The sequence below is a fragment of the Nycticebus coucang genome, chromosome 14 (genome assembly GCF_027406575.1).
Source record: "Nycticebus coucang isolate mNycCou1 chromosome 14, mNycCou1.pri, whole genome shotgun sequence".
Taxonomy (NCBI): Eukaryota; Metazoa; Chordata; class Mammalia; order Primates; family Lorisidae; genus Nycticebus; species Nycticebus coucang.
In genome coordinates, this window is record NC_069793.1 from 66,978,500 (window position 1) to 66,998,452 (window position 19,953).

Genomic DNA, 19,953 nt, shown 5'->3' on the forward strand with positions numbered 1-19,953 from the left:
AAAAAAAGAGAAAGTATTCTCACACTGTTCTGTTTGCCCGGCAGCCTAAAACCTACCTCTGCTGAGTCAGGCCCTGCCCCACCCAGCTCAGTAACACTTCCTCTTCTGGGTATGACTGTGGAGGGGGTAACTGACTTGCTCTCACTAGGCTGGGACTTTAGAGGGGGTGGGTTTCCTATCTTTAAAATGTAATCAAGTAAGTCCACAGCATCTAAGATTCCCAAGTTCCTTATCTAAGTCTTCTGAGATGTGCAGGACATGAAGGGCAAACAGGAGCACTCTCATTGTGAAGATAAACAGGCTTGGGGCCATATTGGGGGTTGGAAGGGCAGGAAAAGTGAGAATTAAGCTATTACTGTCTCTCCTGCTGCCCCTGCATCAGCCACCTTAGTCCAGGGCCTGGGATTGAAGAGAAATGGTCTAGAATAGATGGACCTCCATGGGCCTCAGACTGAATGCTGGAGGTGGGTCATACCCCCTTTTCAAAGTTGGGTGGCTCCTCCCCTACTCACCAAGGGCCCGTTGGACCAAGACCTCTGGTAACTACAAGAGGGAGGAGACACCAAGATTGAGCTTGCTTTATGAGGGACATGCAGGCTGGGCTGGGGGTAGGATGAAGATTTGGGCTATTTTTAAGGAACTAGGGGTTTGGGATCCTCCTGTGCTGTTGAATGGGCTCAGCTCCAACAGCACTGAGAGACAATGAGGAGATGAGGAAGGGGCTGAGAATGTGAGGAAAGGAAGGTGGTGGGGAAAAGAAGGAGTGAAGGGAAGAGGTGGGGAAGGAGGAAAGGGAAAGAGGAAAAGGGAAACAGGGCCCGGCTGGAGCCAAAGCCAGAGGTGATCAAGTCAACAGCACAAGACTCAAAAGGGAGCCTCGTGTGAAGTGCAGGCAGCTGTGAGGGCCCGTTTCAGCTGCTCATAGGTTACAAACATCACCACATTCCAGGAACCCAAGCGGAGAAAGGAGGGCATGAACCTAGGGGAGAGAAAACACAGGTCACTGGGGGTACTTCCATCTCCCGCTTCCCCTACTAAGCCAGGCATCCAATCCAACCCAACTGCTCTGTCCTAGAGGAGGGTGGTAAGACTCAATGAACTGGGCGTCACAGCTGTGTGGCTATAAGCACTAATCTTCTGAGTCTCCATTTTAACATTTATATAGTGGTAATAGCAATTCTGGGAGGAAGCAATTAAGAGGATGAGTAAATGCTGGTGAAATACCAGGACCAGGACCAGAAATAGATTGACATTCGGTTGCTACTCATTTCTAGCTGGTTCTCTCCCACCCGTGATATGTATGGATAGCCAGAGGCCTAGACTTGTATAGGGTGGATCAGAGGCTCACCCCTTGTAGAAGGCTCGGGGCCCCTCCTTTTGAAGCATGGTAAGGGCACAGTGGCCAGCACTGCTATACTGGCCCAGGGCAGAGTTCATGTATCTCGTCTTGACCACGTCGACAGGGGAGGCGATGACAGTGGTGCAGAAGCCCGCCCCAAAAGCGGAAGTGAAGTGGCAAGGGAGGTCATCTGCCAAGGAGAAGCAGGCAAGAAAGTCAAGCCTCCTCACCCACCATTCCAGAAAAGAAGAGCAATACTTAAGTAGCTAGAGGTTCTCATGATTTTTTTTTTTTTTTTTTGGTTTTTTGACGGGGGCTAGGTTTGAACCCTCCGCCTCCGGCATATGGGACCGGCGCCCTACTCCTTGAGCCACAGGTGCCGCCCTTCTCATGATTTTAAAGACACTCCAGCTGGGACCTCTTCTGAGCACCAGAGAGTTATTTTGCCAATCTAGTACCACCTCAGTTCCTTAAAGTGCAAAGTGGGAGCTCCATCCCAGTTGGCTTCAGTATGCCAAGTAAGATATAATCTCACTCTCCAAGCAAAGGGCAAGTAGAATGAAAAGCTATGGTTTTCAGGTGTCAATCAGACTCCTATATCTGCTCCTGCCTTGGGGATTAAGATGAGACTCAGCATCATCTAACCTAACTCACCTGTCATGAGGTTGGCCTTCAGGAGCGTGTCCTTGATGAGGTCATAGGTCACCAGCTCAGCACAATTGACAATGGCATTACGAACAACATTGGGAGAGGTCCCTATAGCAGGAAGGAGAGTGAGACCAGGGAATTGGGAGGGGAGGGCGGGGGAAGGGAAGGGAGAGGAAACAATTGCCACACACCTTTCCAGAGTCCCCGGAATCCTTCCTCTCGGGCAATGGTCTTGTAGGCACTAACAGTACTTTGGTATCTCCGACTACCTCCAGCCCGGGCTTGAGCTTGGAACCGGACCTTTACCACATCTGTGGGCTGGGCCACAGCCACTGCCAGGGCACCTGTGGTGCTGCCTGCTAGGAGGCGGCTCCAAATGCTGGCATCTGTGGGCAAACCAAGGGGGTCAGTGCTCAGCTGACTTGCACTTCATCTCTCCTCTCCCAAACCACCTTGTCACTGTAATCTCTTGCCTTTGGCAACAGGGTTCAGACAAGCTCTTGCTCTAACTTCTCATAAAACATTTTCATTTAACCTGCATTCAACTGTCCTGAGAAATCAGAATCATTTCCACTTGACAAATGTAAAAACCAAGGCTCAGAGAGAAGCGGCTTTCTGATGGACTGGGACTAATAAAACTTGGGTTCTCACCCCAGATCTACGTCTTCATACCATGGGATCTTGGGAAAGTCAATCCTTTGTCTGGGGCTCTCAATTTCCTCATGTGTAAAATGTAGGGTTGGTGTGGCATGCTAAGGAGGTGAAATGCAAGAATGCTAGCCTTGGAGGCAAGAGTCTCGGGTATGTTTTCTGGCTTCCCGTTGTGTGCCCTTGGCCAAGTGTCCCTGCCATCCCTCAAGCTTCAGTCTCTTCATCTGTAACACTGGGATGATACCACCAAGGTTGTGGGGTAAGGGATCAGGTCATGGGATGGATGATGCCCTGCTCAGTGCCTGGAATAGCCTAGGTACTTAGGAATCATGTGGAGAATCAGGGCCCTTTTCAATTCTGTTCCTCTGATCTTCCCAGGGATCATAGGGCCTAAAAGGGCTACTTAGCTAAATGAACTAAGATCAATCATCACCAAGAAAAACGTTCCAGGCCTTCTATGGCCCAGCTCCATACTCACGCTCAGAGCCCTTGGTGTAGAACTGCTTGACAGAATCATAGAGGCCAATGCGAACAGAGGCAAAGCTCATCTGGCGCTGCAGGCCAGCAACCAGCCCGTTGTAGAGGCTGCAGGGGCCCTCAGTGCGTACCATGGTCAGGATGGTGCCCAACACACCACGGTACCGGGCACTGGCTGCAGCACACACTGGCCCCTGAGTTTCTCCTTGGATCTACAAGGCCAAGACAGGGTGGTTGTTATAGGGATGGACAGAGTGCTCTCCGCACCTGCCACCCCACTGCTCCATAGTTTATGGTCCCAAACACTTCACTGGCCCTCCAGGAGTCTGTGCAGACTAGATGCTTTCAAGACCCCCAGGCTTCATCCCCTCACCTGCAGCCGGACTTTAGCAGTGTCCAGGGGAAAGGTGATGAGATCTGCGAAGCAGGCAGCTGTGCCAGCCCCTAGGAACTTCACAGTGGCAGTAGGGGGTACTTCTGTGGCCTTGAACCCAACCATGATGTGGATTTCCTGCTACTTCCCAGGAGATGGAGAAAAATTGGAGAAATGGGTACCCTCAATCGGCAGCAAGATGAGATAGAGGAACTCTGCCGGAGTCTAACAAGGGGAGAAAAGACCCATCAGCAACAGTGTCTCCAGACCCTTCCTGCTCACCACTCTCACCTGTGGCTCCCCTGATATCACCACATCCCTAAGCAGGACTCAAAGTGGCCCTATTATGGAAAAAAGGAGTGAGCTCCAGAAGTACTCAGAGTCTAGAGAAGCAATTCCTGCTCAAGGAGATCATATTTTGTGAAGGGTTCTTTCCTTTTCACTACAGGAAGAGTCTGGATCAGGGCAATCCTGACTCTGCCTTACAAACAGCCACTAGACCAGCCCTTTGTCTGCTCTGGTGCAGATTTCCCTGATGATGTGCATATTCCTGCTTCTGTGGACCTATCTGGGGTGGGGGTGGGGGGTGCTGATGGAAGTGGGAAAAGGTTTCAGGCACACCAAGACCCAACAGGCACAAATCCATAGCCTTATGTCCTACATTACTAAGCAGGAGCAGTTCTCACAGGTCTAGAATGAGAAAGGGACGAGAGGACACCAGGCCTATCAATAATTCTCTCCCCAGCCCCTAAAGCTCAGGGTCTCCAGAGTCATTCTTTGAATATGACTGCTTTGTTGGGCATTGACTCACTGAGACACAAGAGATACCTACCCTAGAGGGGACTTATTATGGGCAGGTGATTCAAGCTGCATTTGGGGTTTGCAGGACATACTCTCAAAATGCAGAGGGAACAACTAATTCCATCAGGAGAGTTCAGGAAGAATGGGTGGCCAGAAAAGATTCTTAAACAAGGTAACATTTAGCTGGGCCTTAAAAGAATGCTACCATGTTTCCCCGAAAATAAGACATCCTCCGAAAATAAGACCTACTTATAGGAAAGCTAAGACGCCCCCTGAAAATAAGACCTAGCGCATCTTTGGGAGCACGCCTTAAAATAAGACACTGTCTTGGGCGGCGCCTGTGGCTCAGTCGGTAAGGTGCCAGCCCCATATACCGAGGGTGGCGGGTTCAAACCCGGCCCCGGCCAAACTGCAACCAAAAAAATAGCCGGGCGTTGTGGCGGGCGCCAGTAGTCCCAGCTACTTGGGAGGCTGAGGCAAAAGAATGGCTTAAGCCCAGGAGTTGGAGGTTGCTGTGAGCTGTGTGAGGCCATGGCACTCTACCGAGGGCCATAAAGTGAGACTCTGTCTCTACAAAAAAAAAAAAAAAAAAATAGCCGGGCATTGTGGTGGGCACCTGTAGTCCCAGCTACTCCAAAGAAAAAAAAAAAGACACTGTCTTAGGGCTGAGAGTAAACACTGAGGTGCCCGACTCCTCCCAGGAAACTGAGCTTACTGTTTGTTTTGTTTCCTTTCCTCCAACACAGGGGAATCCGTACCTTCACAAGAGGGGCAGGGATGGGGATGTGCAGGTCAGAGCTATGAAAAGTGACACAGGAAACCAAAAGCTCCATTTTGTTCTAGTGTTAGAGAACAATACCCTCCTCCACTGCCCTGAGAGGAAGTGAGCCCAGCACCCCACTGGGGGAGGGTGACCTACTCTTTCCCCTGAGCTTACTTCAGACTTTGTATGAACAGCTGCTTTAAGGCTAGCCTGATTGGCTGCCCCTGTTGCTGAGGCTCAGGAGAACAGAGCTGCCCGGTGGAGAGAGAATGTGGTAGGAATCACTTATGAATATGGAGACCCGTGGAAATAGCTCATCCTGCTTCTTCCTCCTGCGCTGCTCACTCCAGGTGGCTGGAGCAAACAGGGAAATTAATAGGATACAGCAATATACTAACTACATTGGGACCATCTATAAGACAGAGCCTGATCTTATTCATTTCTCTGGATCCTGGCTCACCTGAGGGTTTGTGAAAACATGCTTAAATGGCAGACTCCCCAGCTTGGCTGCTCTGATACCTCTGTCTCTAGGAGGTACTCTATACTTTTCCCCATCCCAATGCCCAGGGCACTTGTATTAGCTCACTTAATCCTCAGAGCAGCCCTGTGAGGTGGCTGTGCTGTTAACCTGTTAGATGCGGGAAATTAGTAAGGGCCACATCTACAGACTCTGAAATCAATGATGCTAAATTGCTATCCAACTCCTCAGTTCTTTCCTGCTGTTTTCTCAGGCGCAGGCAGGGCCTTTCACAAAAGAAAGTTCTCTCATGCCAATTAAACAGCAAACTCTCCCACACAGAAAGTTCTGATAAAGTTAAGGCAAATGATGTCCCTTTTCTGGGCATCAGAGATATGATAACATGAGGTTATCATGTGGCTGACCTTGAGCTGGATTGCAGGGTGTTATGAAGGCCAAAATAAGACCCAACTGCTGCCTCGGTGCCTGTGGCTCAAGTGGCTAAAGCGCTAGCCACATACACCTGAGCTGACGGGTTCGAATCCAGCCCGGGCATGCCAAACTGTTAGACAGCTGCAACCAAAAAATAGCCGAGCATTTTGGCAGGCAGGAGAATGGCCTAAGCCCAGGAGTTGGAGGTTGCTGTGAGCTGTGATTCCACAGCACTTTACCCAGGGTGAAAGCTTGAGGCTCTGTCTCAAAAAAAAAAAAAAAAAAATCCAACTGCTATCTAGCTGGAAGTGCACGGAGACTCAGTTGCCATGGTTTTGCAAAAAGTTGGGTCCTTCACAGGGGTGGGTATGGGAGCAAAGTTCACATATCCTAAGTAAAACACAGGTCTAGAAAAAGCTGATCGTATTTTACAGTCCTGAATTAACCAGTTTCAGAGCCCATAAAATACATGAGTACTAATCTCAATCTCAGGGACAGTCAAAAGCTGGAGTCAGCAATATGAAGCGAAAACAAGAGGTTCCTGTCCTAGCGCTACTGCTGACTCCCATGGGGCCTGAGGCCAATCACCAGTCCACCTGGACCTCAGTTTCCTCCTTTATAAAATAAGAACAACCATCTATGGCTTGTCAAGGTCAGTTTAAAGGCCAGAATGAGACCAGGAATGTATAAAAGTGCTTTGTGAACTGTTAAGAGCGACTTCATTGGAGTCACAGTGGTTATTTTGTTAACATCCAGCTGGCTCCTGCCCTTAGAGCACCTGGGCTAGGAGGCAGCAGGACACCTGTCCTTTAGAGTGGACACTTACCCGGATTTCTAAGGTCTCACACTGAGGTATCCAAGATCAAGCATCTCTAAAAGCGTCCCATTCTTCAAAGCTGCCAGTGGCTATCATGGGCTGATCCCCTTTATTTTCCATAGAAAATGGCTGAGAGACGAGACACCTAATGATCATACTATGTGTCCTGTGGGGGAAGGGCAAAGGAGGAGAGTTTAGAAAGGAAAATCCAGGGCGGCGCCTGTAGCTCAGTGGGTAAGGCGCCAGCCACATACACTGGGGCTGGCGATTGGAACCCCACCCAGGCCAGCTAAAACAACGACAACTACAACAAAAAAACAGCCAGGCATTGTGGCGGGCGCCTGTAGTCCCAGCTACTTGGGATGCTGAGGCAAGAGAATCGCTTAAGCCCAAGAGTTTGAGGTTGCTGTGACGCCACGGTGCTCTAACGAGGGCGACATAGTGAGACTCTGTCTCAAATAAATATAAATAAAGAAAGAAAGAAAGAAAGGAAAATCCACCTTTGGGCGGCGCCTGTGGCTCAGTGAGTAGGGCACCGGCCCCATATGCCGAGGGTGGCGGGTTCAAACCCAGCCCCGGCCAAATTGCAACAACAAAAAAAAAATAGCCGGGCGTTGTGGCAGGCGCCTGTAGTCCCAGCTGCTCGGGAGGCTGAGACAAGAGAATCGCGTAAGCTCAAGAGTTAGAGGTTGCTGTGAGCTGTGTGATGCCACGGCTCTCTACCTGAGGGCGGTATGTGAGACTCTGTCTCTACAAAAAAAAAAAAAAAAGAAAGAAAGGAAAATCCACCTTAAAGGACCAACTCCAGCAAGGAAAAGGCTACATACCCAAAACACACAAGCCCAATCAGTCCTTGCCCTGGTGGGAGGTGCGGAACAGGGCCCATCTCTCCCCCGTCCTAGTATCACGAACTGCCTCTTCCAGGCTCTGCTTTTGTTAACACTCAGTACTCGAGATAAGCTCCCCCCGACAGAGTCATCAGACTCTGGTGAGTGGGAGGGTTGTGAGAGGGTCAGGAGGGAACAAAGGCTGGTAATCAGCGAGGGACCAGACCCAGCTTCCAGGGGCTTGGAGGGGCAGGGAGCGGCCGTGCAGAGGCCGCATCGAGCAGCTCAAATCCACCATCCAACAGAAATAGCCCCAAGAGGCGTAGGGGACACACGGTCCGAGGAGAGAAAGGTCATTCTGGTCATCGCTGAAGCGCCAAAGGCCCCCGCCCTAAGGCGGGACTGGGAGCAGTGGCGAGGGGAGGGAGAGGAAGGGTGGAGGCTCAAGTTACAGCTAATTGAACGCCAGAGGGAAAGAACAAAAGGGAGTTAGAAGAGAGTAGAGAGAGGAAAAACCCAGGACAGACAGTAAAAGTACAAACTAGGCGAGGAGAGAGGGAATTAAAGGGCGGGAAGCGCGCAGCTCCGCGCGGCGGTGGAGAGCGGGCCAGCCGGGCGGAACTCACCGGGCCAAAGGGAGAACACGAGGGTGCGCACGGCTGTGACTGTCGAAGGAGCGCGCGTCCGGGGAGCGCCGACGAGGACCGATCGGAAGGCACGGGCGCCCGGGTCTGCAGTGGCGTCCCGCGGGCGGCGGCGCGGTAGAAGTCTCGGGGGCGGGGCCTGCCCCTCCTCTCCGCCCCCAGGTACAACGGGCCCTTCCGCCACCGCTTTTCCTCAGGGACCGGCCCACCTGGGGTTCTCTCCATGCCCTTGTTCACCTCCATTTCCGCCGGATGGATCTGCCGCGTTTACCCCTTCGTTCCCCCAGAGGGTCACCTCCTGGATCCTCCCTGCGTCTGCCTTCCAAACTCAGCCAACCCCACTGTGAGAATGGGAAGACTGATGCCCAGAAAGAGGCAGTCTTGTCGAGGGTCACACACGCCTCTGCCTCCCACTCCGCGCTACGAGCGTCTCAGAGGCGTGCTCGGGTATGAGCTTACTCCCTCCATTTTGCGCCCAGCCCGCGACCCCCACACTTGGCAAAGCACCAGCGGCCGCAGAGAGAGCGGTCCTGCGGGGCGGGGCCTCCCACCGGTCTCGCTGCCGATTGGCTAAAGTTGCCCGGGAGCCAGGAGAACGAGCCAATCCAGACTGCCGCAGCAGGTGGCCTGGCAACCGTTGACAGCTGCAGGGCGCAGCTGGGGTTCCCGCCTTTTTTCGCAGCCTACACGCCTTGCCCTCTGGGCGCCCGGAGACTTCAGGCCTGGGCGGGGCGCGGGAACCAAGCGTCTCCTCCCGCCCCCACGCAGGACAAACGCTCCGGCCGTACCCCGCAAGCGAGAAGGCGTAGTAGGGCCCAGGCAGGTGTGTGCGCAGCTGTGGGATGAGAAGGGGAGTCAGGAGGTGGGGGTCGGGGCTGGTGGTCTCGCAGGGATCACTGACGCGAAAACAACCAATAATTGGCCCGGTCCCCGGTCCCTGTGGACCGGACAAACATACGCATTTGGGGAGCAGAAAGAAGACTGGTATTAGCCTCCATTTTACAGCTGGGCGCGGTGGCTCATGTGAGCCTGTAATCCCAGCACTCTGGGAGGCCGAGTGGGGTGGATTGCTTGAGCTCAGCAGTTCAAGACCAGCTTGAACAAGAGCGAGACCCCCGTCTCTACAAAGTAAAAAAACAACCGGCGTTGTAGCAGCTGCCTGTAGTCCCAGCTACTCTGGAGGCTGAGACAAGAGGATCGCTTGAGCCCAAGAGTTTGAGGTTGCTGTGAGCTGTGACGCCAGGGTACTCTACCTAGGATGACAAAGTGAAACTCTGTCTCAAAAAAACAAAAAAAAGTTTAGGTGGAAATCCGAGGATTATTACTATTTACATTTTTACATGAGAAACTAGAATTGATCACACGGTTTTTCAATGCTTTACCTCAAATCTATTATATTCATTAGATTTCATTTTTTCCCTCCATTGTTGCTCAAAAGGAATAGAGCAGCAAATCACTCCCATATTTTAAGTTCTAAATCTAAGGACAACTGGGTTCACTGACAACCATTACAAATATTCCATCCTTTATTAAGGCATGCATCGTTACAGTAGGCTGAGTGTGCTAATACATGAATAAGTGTAGCTAGTAAAATAAAATTAAAATGAGATGAAAGATCCCTGATCATTGTTAGCAATGCAAATTAAAAATCAAATTAGCACCCACCCGGGCTGGTGGGTTTGCTAAACAACAAGACAACAACAACAAAAAAAATAGGCACTGTGGCGGATGTCTGTGGTCCCAGCTACTTGGGAGGCTAAGGCAAGAGAATCGCGTAAGCCCAAGAATTTGTGGTTGCTGTGAGCTGTGACCGCACTCTACCCAAGGCAACTAGTGAGACTCTGTCTCAAAAAAAAAAAAAAAAAAAAAAAAATCAAAATAAAAGGCCCTGATCAAATGAAGTCCATAAAATTTCCAGTTGAAAAACTGTAGACATTGGGGCGGCGCCTGTGGCTCAGTCGATAAGGCGCCGGCCCCATACACCGAGGGTGGCGGGTTCAAACCCAGCCCCGGCCAAACTGCAACCAAAAAATAGCCGGGCGTTGTGGCGGGCACCTGTAGTCCCAGCTACTCGGGAGGCTGAGGCAAGAGAATCGCTTGAGCCCAGGATTTGGAGGTTGCTGTGAGCTGTGTGAGGCCACGGCACTCTACCGAGGGCCATAAAGTGAGACTCTGTCTCTACAAAAAAAAAAAAGAAAAACTGTAGACATTATCTACTGAAAAATACTAGTAATACACAATGCAACTATTATTGGAGGAAAGAATAAGTGAATCACAGTCATTAGAAATTATTTTGATATTAGTAAAAATTTTCTCATGTAGACAAAGCATACATTTAGTTTCTCCCTCATTACTACATTTATCTCAACCACAGCACTAATTGTGCCACAGGTAGCCTCCAAAATATTAAATCTTTTCCTATAGGCCATAGTATTGAACACATGGTTATATTAACAGTTTTAAGAAAGGCTTGTATTTATAGAAGTTAAACACATGCATAGTTTTATAAGGAACAACAAACAAAAAAAAGCCCACCAAAACATTTACATTATAATGTTCTCAAATTCTTTGCCACAAATTTTTTTTTTTTTTTTGAGACAGTCTCAGTGGCATCACAGCTCACAGAAACCACAGACTCTTAGGCTCAAGTGATTCCCTTGCCTCATGCTCCCTGGTAGCTAGGACACAGGTGCCCACTACAACACCCAGCTATATTTAGAGATGGGGTCTCCCTCTGGCTCAGGCTGGTCTTTTTTTTTTTTTTTGTAGAGACAGTCTCACTTTACTGCCCTCGGTAGAGTGCCGTGGCGTCACACGGCTCACAGCAACCTCCAGCTCTTGGGCTTACGTGATTCTCTTGCCTCAGCCTCCCGAGCAGCTGGGACTACAGGCGCCCGCCACAACGCCCGGCTATTTTTTTGTTGCAGTTTGGCCGGGGCTGGGTTTGAACCCGCCACCCTCGGTATATGGGGCCGGCGCCCTACTCACTGAGCCACAGGCGCCGCCCTCAGGCTGGTCTTGAACTTGTGATCTCAGGGCAATCCACCTGCCTCGGCCTTCCAGAGTGCTGGGATTACAGGCATGAGCCACTGCGCCTGGCTATCCTTAGAATTATTAAAAAATGCAGATTGTCTCAAGATAAATAAAAAACTGTGATTATTGCTAAAAAGCTCTTTGTTGTATTAGGATGTGCTATAATAATCAAGACTCTAGACAATTCTTTTTTTTTTTTTTTTTTTTTTTTTTCAATTTGGCCGGGGCTGGGTTTGAACCCGCCACCTCCGGCATATGGGACCGGCGCCCTACCCGCTGAGCCACAGGCGCCGCCCATCTAGACAATTCTTAAATGTTTCCCAAACTACAAATGGGAACACACTTTTAACACAATTTAAGTCTAAATTATACTGCATCATTACTGCATGTATGATACATTTTAGTGACTGGCAGTATAAAACTAACTTTGAAAAATTTTTGTTTTACTTTATTTTTAGAGAAGAAGGTCTTAATATCATTGCCTGAGGGGTGGTGCCTGTGGCTCAAGGAGTAGGGCGCTGGACCCATATACCAGAGGTGGTGGGTTCAAACCTGGCCCCGGCCAAAAACTGCAAAAAAAAAAAAATCATTGCCTGAGCTGGAGTACAGTGTCATGATTGTAGTTCACTGCAACCTCCAATGCCTGTACTCAGGTGATCCCTCCTCTCCCTGCCCCCAGCCTCCCAAGTAGCTGGTACTACAGGGTATAGGCCACTATACTGGACCAAAGCTAACTGTAAGAAAGAAAAAAAGAAAAAATGTTCATCAAACCTAATCATCAGAGAAATGTAAATCAAAACCACCTTGAAATATTGCCTAAACCCAGTGAGAATAGGCCATATCACAAAGTCCCAAAGCTGAAGATGCTGGTACAGTTGCAGAAAGTAGTGAACATTTTTATACCGTTGGTGGGATTACAATCAGCCACAAAAGATGGAAAAAAATGAAAAGTTTATGTTAACTTGGAGAGAGTTGGAGAACATTCTCTTTAGTAAAGTATTACAAGAAAGGAAAAGCAAGTATTATTAAATACTGTGCATACTTGCTTTTCCTTTCTCATAATAAAAAATGCAGATTGTCTGCATGTGTTCATTTACTGGCTTCATATTTAATATTAGTATTAAACTGGCTTCATAAACACTAATAAAAACTAATAAATACTAATATTAATAAAAACAAATACTAATAAAAACTGGCTTCCTAAATACTGATACTAATATTAGTATTAACTATGAAGCCAGTAAATGAACTCATACAAGCCCACACAAGAGAAAACTCAATTTAATTCAAGTTGGGGAGAGGGGGAGGAAGGAGGGAGATTGGTGTGCTTTCACCTAATGGGCACAATGTAAGGGTATATGGCACATCTTCTGGGTGAGGAACACAATTACAACAGGGTCCTTAGCCACCGTATGCAAACATTGTAACCTAATTGTTTGTACCCTCATATTTATCTGAATAACATATATTATTGTAAATGAAGATGAGTAGTGAGAAGTGAGGAAGGTGACCTCTCCATTTTGATAAGATGTCATCTCTAAACATTACATTCTTTGTAGGAAGTAGAGCATAAAATGATAAAGAAAACTTGAAAAACTGGCCTCATATGTAGGGTTGAAGCAACTTCCTAGAATGAATAGACAAATTAAGGACATGCAAACAGACTAAGAGTTTGGAAAGTAGGAGACTCATGGAAAGCAAAAGTTTTTGAAAGCTGTCTTTTCTCCAAATGTTGCATGTAGAAGTTATCCTACAAAATCTCTCATTTAGGCTCAGCACTTGTAGCTCAAGTGGCTAAGGCACCAGCTACATATACCAGAGCTGACGGGTTCAAATCCAGCCCGGGCCTGCCAAACAACAATGATAACTGCAACCAAAAAAATAGCCAGGTGTTGGGCAGGTGCCTGTAGTCCCACCTACTTGGGAGGCTGAGGCAAGAGAATCACTTAAGCACAAGAGTTGGAGGTTGCTGTGAGCTGTGATGACACAGCACTCTACCCACGGTGTTGCGTGAATTGGAGCTGCAGAGGAAGAAATCTGCACTGAAATGTCTGAAAGGGGGGAGGCTGCTGCTTGCTCTGGCATACAGCGACCTCAGTTTCTTACAAGTTATATACTCTTAACAACCTAAGTTCTGCAGGTAAGCATTCTAATAATAATACTAATTGGCAGCCAATGGTTAATATGATAAGAGTACAAAGAAGCCATGCAGAGCGACCACAAAACTTATTCAGCCATTTGAGAAAACAGGTGCATCATGTAACTGAAATGCTCACCAACATATCTTGTTTTCCACTTCCAAGTCTATCCAGGACATCCCACAGACAGCCAGACTCAGAATTTGCCTCTGGTTTGACTAGTTTGCTAATCAGCTTATAAGGTCTTAAAGGAACATGGAACATCCCGGGGTGGCGCCTGTGGCCAAAAGGGGTAGGGCGTGGTCCCATATGCCAGAGGTGGTGGGTTCAAACCCAGCCCTGGCCAAAAACTACACACACACACACACACACACACACACACACAAAAGGAACATCCCTTCATATGGAGTCTAAGAAAGCTTCTTTAAACATAAGTTAATGGCACTTGAAGTTACATTGAGGCTTCAAGTTACAGCTTGAGGCTCTGTCTTAAAGGAAAAAAAAGGGCTGGCGGCGCCTGTGGCTCAAGGAGTAGGGCGCCGGTCCCATATGCCGGAGGTGGCGGGTTCAAACCCAGCCCCGGCCAAAAAAAAAAAAAAAGAAAAAAAAGGGCGGCGCCTGTGGCTCAGTCAGTAGGGCACCAGCCCCATATACCAAGGGTGGCGGGTTCAAACCTGGCCCCAGCCAAACTGCAACCAAAAAATAGCTGGGCGTTGTGGCGGATTCCTGTAGTCCCAGCTACTCGGGAGGCTGAGGCAAGAGAATCGCTTAAGCCCAGGAGTTGGAGGTTGCTGTGAGCTGTGTGAGGCCACGGCACTCTACCAAGGGCCATAAAGTGAGACTCTGTCTCTACAAAAAAAAAAAAAAAAAAAACTCTCATTCAGAAATAAACAGTGGAATTGAAAAGCACAACTCAGGGTGGTGCCTGTGGCTCAAAGGGGTAGGGCACGGCCCCATACGTCAGGTGGTGGGTTCAAACCCAGCCCAGGCCAAAAACTAGAAAGAAAAAAAAAAGCACAACTCAAGAGGAACCCAGTCTGCTTCTGTTTTGGCAACTAGTTGCTTCCTCAGTGACCATTTCAAATGACTGTACTCTCATCTCTTCTGGGGAGAAAGTCAAATCAGATTTTCCTTTCTCATCAGAAGAATCACTAAGCTTTTTGTTTTCAAGTTGACTAGAAGGTACAACATGGTGGCATATCCACAGAAATTCCTGCAATATCCACAGATTCACATTCTAATACTACCTGGGTTAGCTGGATCTTGGCTAATCATATGGTGTCAGTAGCTGACAAAGCTTCTTGTTAGGGTCTCCTGTTAGCAAAAGCTCAGTACTTGCCATTGAAGCCACATCAGAAGAAGGAGGACAAGTGGAATGAGAAATTTATGAATTTGACTGAAAATGAGAAGAAAGGAGACTCGGGTCTCTAAAATGCCATCATTCCATACATAGGCTGAAATATAGAGGGCCCTAAGTTCTTGGCTATTTTTTCTTCTACAGTTAAGGATTTTTTTTTTAAGTTGTTTTTTTTTGTGGAGACAGAGTCTCACTTTGCCGCCCTTGGTAGAGTGCCATGACGTCACAGGACTCACAGCAACCTCCAGCTCTTGGGCTTAAGTGATTCTCTTGTCTCAGCCTCCCGAGTAGCTGGGACTACAGACGCTCACCACAATGCCCAGCTAAAGGATTTTTTTTTTTAAATATAAATTTTTTTTTTTGATACAGAGTCTTACTATGTGGCCCTCTCCTCTTGGGATTAAGTAATTCTCTTGCCTCAGCCTCCCAAGTAGCTGGTACTACAGGGACCCACTATGACACCGGGCTACTTTTTTGTTGTAGTTGTCATTGTTGTTTAGTAGGCCCGAGGGCCAATTTGTTGTTGTTCAAACACGCCTGCCTCAGTGCATGTGGACAGCGCCCTAACCACTGAGCTATTGGTGCCAAGCCTATAGTTAAGGATTCTAATGGTCTCCTCTCTCATCTTTGCTGAAGACTTTGAAGACAAAGCTGTGATCTCTGCCCACCTGAGAGGCCCACCCAGACCCTGCCCCCACCCCCAGCAGAGCAAGGGGCTGCAGACCAGCTGAATCTCCTCCTGTAGCACAAAGAACAAAGGACTTTCTTTTTTTTGGTTGAGACAGGGTCCCACCCTGTGCCCCTGAGCAGAGTGCAGTGGGCGTGGTAGCTCACCACAACCTCAGACTCGGGCTGTGGGCACCCCGCTGCCTCAGCCTCCGGAAGCCGCTGAGATTACAGGCGCTCGCTGCGGTGCCTGGCTGGGTTTTTCCATTTTTTTCACGAGTCGGGGTGTCACTGTCGCTCAGGCGAGTCTCGAACTCCTGAGCTCAAGCGATTCTCCCTCCTCAGCCTCCCACAGTGCTGGGATTACAGGCGTGAGCCACCGCGCCCGGCAAAACAAAGGACTTTCACTTGCTTCTCCAGGGACTACCAGCCCAAGGCAGAGAGGCAGGTCTCAGGTCTTAGTTCTTTTTTTTTTTTTTGAGACTCAGGTCTTAGTTCTTTTTTTTTTTTTTTTTTTTGGCTGGGGCTGGGTTTGAACCCACCACCTCCGGCATATGGGACCAGCGCCCTACTCCTTGAGCCACAGGCGCTGCCCAGTTCTTTTTTTTTTTTTGAGACAGAGCCTCAAGCTCTCATCCTGGGTAGATTGCCCTAGCGTCACAGCTCACAGCAACCTCCAACTCCTGGGCTTAAGCAATTCTCCTGCCTCCGCCTCCCAAGAAGCTGGGATTACAGGCGTCAGTCACAACACCCAGCTATTTTTTGGTTGCAGCCATCATTGTCGTTTGGTGGGCCCAGGCTGGATACAAACCCGCCAGCTCAGGTGTATGTGGCTGGCGCCTTAGCCGCTTGAGCCACAGGTGCGGAGCCTCAGGTCTTAGTTCTTAAAAATAGTGGGGGAAGTTTTATTTATTTATTTTTTATTTTTTTTTTTTATTTTGAGACAGAGCCTCAAGGAAAAGAACAGGCCAGGCACAGTGGCTCAAGCATGTAATTCTAGCACTCTGGGAGGCTGAGGCAGGTGGATTGCTTGAGCTCAAGAGCCTGAACAAGAGGGAGACCCCATCTTTACTAAAAGCAGGAAAACTAGGCAGGCATGTATGTGGCAGGTGCTTGTAGTCCCAGCTACTCCAGAGGCTGAGTCAAGGGGATCACTTGAGCCCAGGAGTTTGAGGGTGCTGTGAGCTGTGACACCATAGTACTCTACGCAGGGCGCAGAGTGAGATTCTGTCTATAAATAAATAAATAAATAACAGAAGTAGAGTCTGAACCAGAGTCAGCCCACACTGTCCAGGTTTCAGGCATTTTTATCAAGCTTATGTGGATGTGGGTAGCTAGGGCGGGACTACTTGAAGAAAAGGGCCACTCCTTGCAGGAACCAGGGTGGGAAGTCTTTGTTCCATAACATTCCAGAAACACCTGTTGTACAACATTCTGGGACCCTGAGGCTTGTGATTTGACTTTTGGCCCAGTTCCTTTAAATGGGTACTTCACTAAAATGGCTGTGCTGAAGCTAAGGAGGCATCTAGGGTGTGAGGATCCCTATCCCATAGTCTTTTCTATGGGCAATGCCCAGGCAGCAATACATGGAAGCATCATTCTTAATGAGGGTTAAGTCTGGCTTAAGGGGGCGGTGCCTGTGGCTCAGTGGGTAGGGCGCTGGCCCCATATACAGAGGATGGCAGGTTCGAACCCGGCCCCGGCCAAACTGCAACAAAAAAATAGCTGGGCATTGTGATGGGCGCCTGTAGTCCCAGCTACTCTGGAGGCTGAGGCAAGAGAATTGCCTAAGCTGGGGAGTTGGAGGTTGCTGTGAGCTGTGTGACACCACAACACTCTATTGAGGGCAACAAAGTGAGACTCTTGTCTCTACAAAAAAAAAAAAAAGTCTGGCTTAAGGACATTTGCAAGCTCTGAATGTTCACCTATTGAAAGAAGTATAGCATTTCAAAGTAATCACCTAATCACCTTGCACACAATTCATTGTAAAACTTTCAATAAAATAAAACTTTTTTAGTGGTTGATATACCAAAATAAATTCTTTTTTTTTTTTTTTTTTTTTGCAGAGACAGAGTCTTACCTTACTGCCTTCGGTAGAGTGCCATGATGTACACAGGACTCACAGCAACCTCTAGCTCTTGGGCTTCCGCGATTCTCCTGCCTCAGCCTCCCAAGCAGCTGGGATTACAGGCGCCTGCCACAACTGCCCAGCTATTTTTTTGGTTGCAGTTCAGCCGGGGCTGGGTTTGAACCCGCCACCCTCGGTATATGGGGCTGGCGCCTCACTCACTGAGCCACAGGCACCACCCCAAAATAAATTCTTTTATTTATTTATTTATTTATTTTATTATTATTATTTTTTTTTGTAGAGACAGAGTGTCACTTTATGGCCCTGGGTAGAGTGCCGTGGCCTCACACAGTTCACAGCAACCTCCAACTCCTGGGCTTAAGCCATTCTCTTGCCTCAGCCTCCCGAGTAGCTGGGACTACAGGCGCCCGCCACAACGCCCGGCTATTTTTTTTTTTGGTTGCAGTTTGGCCGGGGCCAGGTTTGAACCCGCCACCCTCGGTATATGGGGCCGGCACCTTACCGACTGAGCCACAGGTGCCGCCCTATTTATTTATTTATTTTTTTTGAGACAGAGTCTCACAATGTTGCCCTGGGTAGAGTGCTGTAGAGTCACAGCTCACAGCAACCTCAAACTCTTGGGTTTAAGTGATTCTCTTGCCTCAGGCTCCCAAGTAGCTGGGACTATGTGGCTATGTATATATATATATATATATTTTTTTTTTTTTTTTTTTAAGAGACAGAGTCTCACTTTGTCACCCTTGGTAGAGTGCCATGATGTCACAGCTCACTGGGCTTAACCTCCAGCTCCTGGGCTTAGGCGATTCTCTTGCCTCAGCCTCCAGAGTAGCTGGGACTACAGGCTCCCGCCACAACGCCCAACTATTTTTTTGTTGTCATTGCAGTTTGGCTGGGGCCAGACTTGAACCTGCCACCCTTGGTATATGGGGCCAGCGCCCTACTCACTGAGCCACAGGCGCCACCCTACTTTTTTGTTGTTGTTGTAGTTGTCATTGTTGCTATGTTTTTTTGTTGTTGTAGTTGTCATTGTTGTTTAGCAGGCCTAGGCCGGGTTCGAAAGTACCAGCCCCAGGGTATATATCTGGCACCCTAACCCCTGAGCTACAGGCGCCAAGTCCCAAATAAATTCTTTATTATATATATATATAAACTATGTGCTACATTGCCATCTAATGACCCAGAGAGCTGAGGCTCTGAATCAATGATTGTATTAATAGCATATTTTTCAGACAAAGTGCATATCTTTATGTCATTTTTGTAATCTTGTGATCAAGCTAGCCTATACCACGCAGGTAATACCTCTATGGCAACCTTCACTGGCTATATTGGTACAAAATGACCAATAGGTGACCATTCCTTAAATGTAAAGAAAAACTAGACAATCTACACTGAGTCATAAGATCAATGTATTGGTGGTGTCTTTTTATGACAAGAGACCTTAGACAATCAGCCCCAGTAAAACTGGGCTTTAAATCATAACTCTTCTCATTGTTCAAAATGTCCTCCATAATCCTAGCACAATATGAAAATGGTGTTATCCTTAGGCTCTTCATCATAATATCCAATAAATGATAAAGGAACAGCTTGAGATGATCTTGCCTGTAATAATTCCTCCAAGTATTTTCATTTATCTTTCTTCACACATTTAAGTTCTTTCTTTATTACAACTGATTGTGGATATGTATAAGACAACACGCTTTGAGTTTTTTTCTCTGTGAACTTTCAAGACCCTGTCTCATGTTGGCTGGGAGCTTGCTTTTTTTTTTTTTTTTTTTTAATTTGGCCGGGGCTGGGTTTGAACCCGCCACCTCCGGCATATGGGACCGGCGCCCTACCCGCTGAGCCACAGGTGCCGCCCAGCTGGGAGCTTGCTTTATGGATGGTTGTGCTGGATGTGAGACACCATATCTGTAGGTCAAAGGCCCTCTGATGGTTGTGGGGAGACTGTGGGGAGCCCAGCACCTTACACTTTATGCTTGGGCTTCCCCCATGGTAAGCGTTCCTGACAGCTCAGCATGGTAGAGAATAGAGAAAAGTGTCAGAAATGCATCGGGGTTCTGAGTTTCTTTATTAAACTACATATATATATACATACATATATAAAAACCCCCAAAACATATGTACATATGTGTGTGTGTGTTTGGTTTTTTTTTTGACACAGAGTCTCACTTTGTCACCCTTGGTAGAGTGCCATAGCATCATAGTTCCCAGCAACTCCAAACTCCTGGGCTTCTTGCCTCAGTCTCCTGAGTAGCTGGGGCTACAGGTGCTTGCTACAACACCTGGATATTTTTAGAGACAAGGTCTTGCTCTGGCTCAGGCTGGTCTCAAACCTGTGAGCTCAGGCAATCCACCCGCTTCAGCCTCCCAAGTGCTGGGGTTACCAGTGTGAGACACCACACCTGACCCCTATTAAACTTTATTTTAAGAAAAAGCAGGCT

General features: G+C 48.2%; 1 protein-coding gene across 2 annotated transcripts; it reads right to left on the reverse strand.

Annotated features, from left to right (window-relative positions):
- Positions 1-562: 562 nt before the first annotated feature.
- On the reverse strand, positions 563-8,355 carry UCP2 (uncoupling protein 2). 2 transcript variants are annotated; one of them, XM_053560630.1, is made up of 8 exons: positions 8,212-8,355; positions 6,768-6,924; positions 3,489-3,713; positions 3,117-3,327; positions 2,179-2,373; positions 1,994-2,095; positions 1,349-1,529; positions 563-979 (listed from the first exon to the last, which is right to left on the reverse strand). In XM_053560630.1, the coding sequence occupies exons 3-8, from the start codon at positions 3,612-3,614 to the stop codon at positions 865-867; spliced, it is 930 nt and encodes a 309-aa protein (XP_053416605.1). In that variant the 5' UTR covers positions 3,615-3,713; positions 6,768-6,924; positions 8,212-8,355; the 3' UTR covers positions 563-864. The 2 variants fall into 2 exon arrangements, with proteins under 2 accessions (XP_053416605.1, XP_053416606.1); XM_053560631.1 differs by lacking the exons at positions 6,768-6,924; positions 8,212-8,355 and adding an exon at positions 5,227-5,245.
- Positions 8,356-19,953: the final 11,598 nt, after the last annotated feature.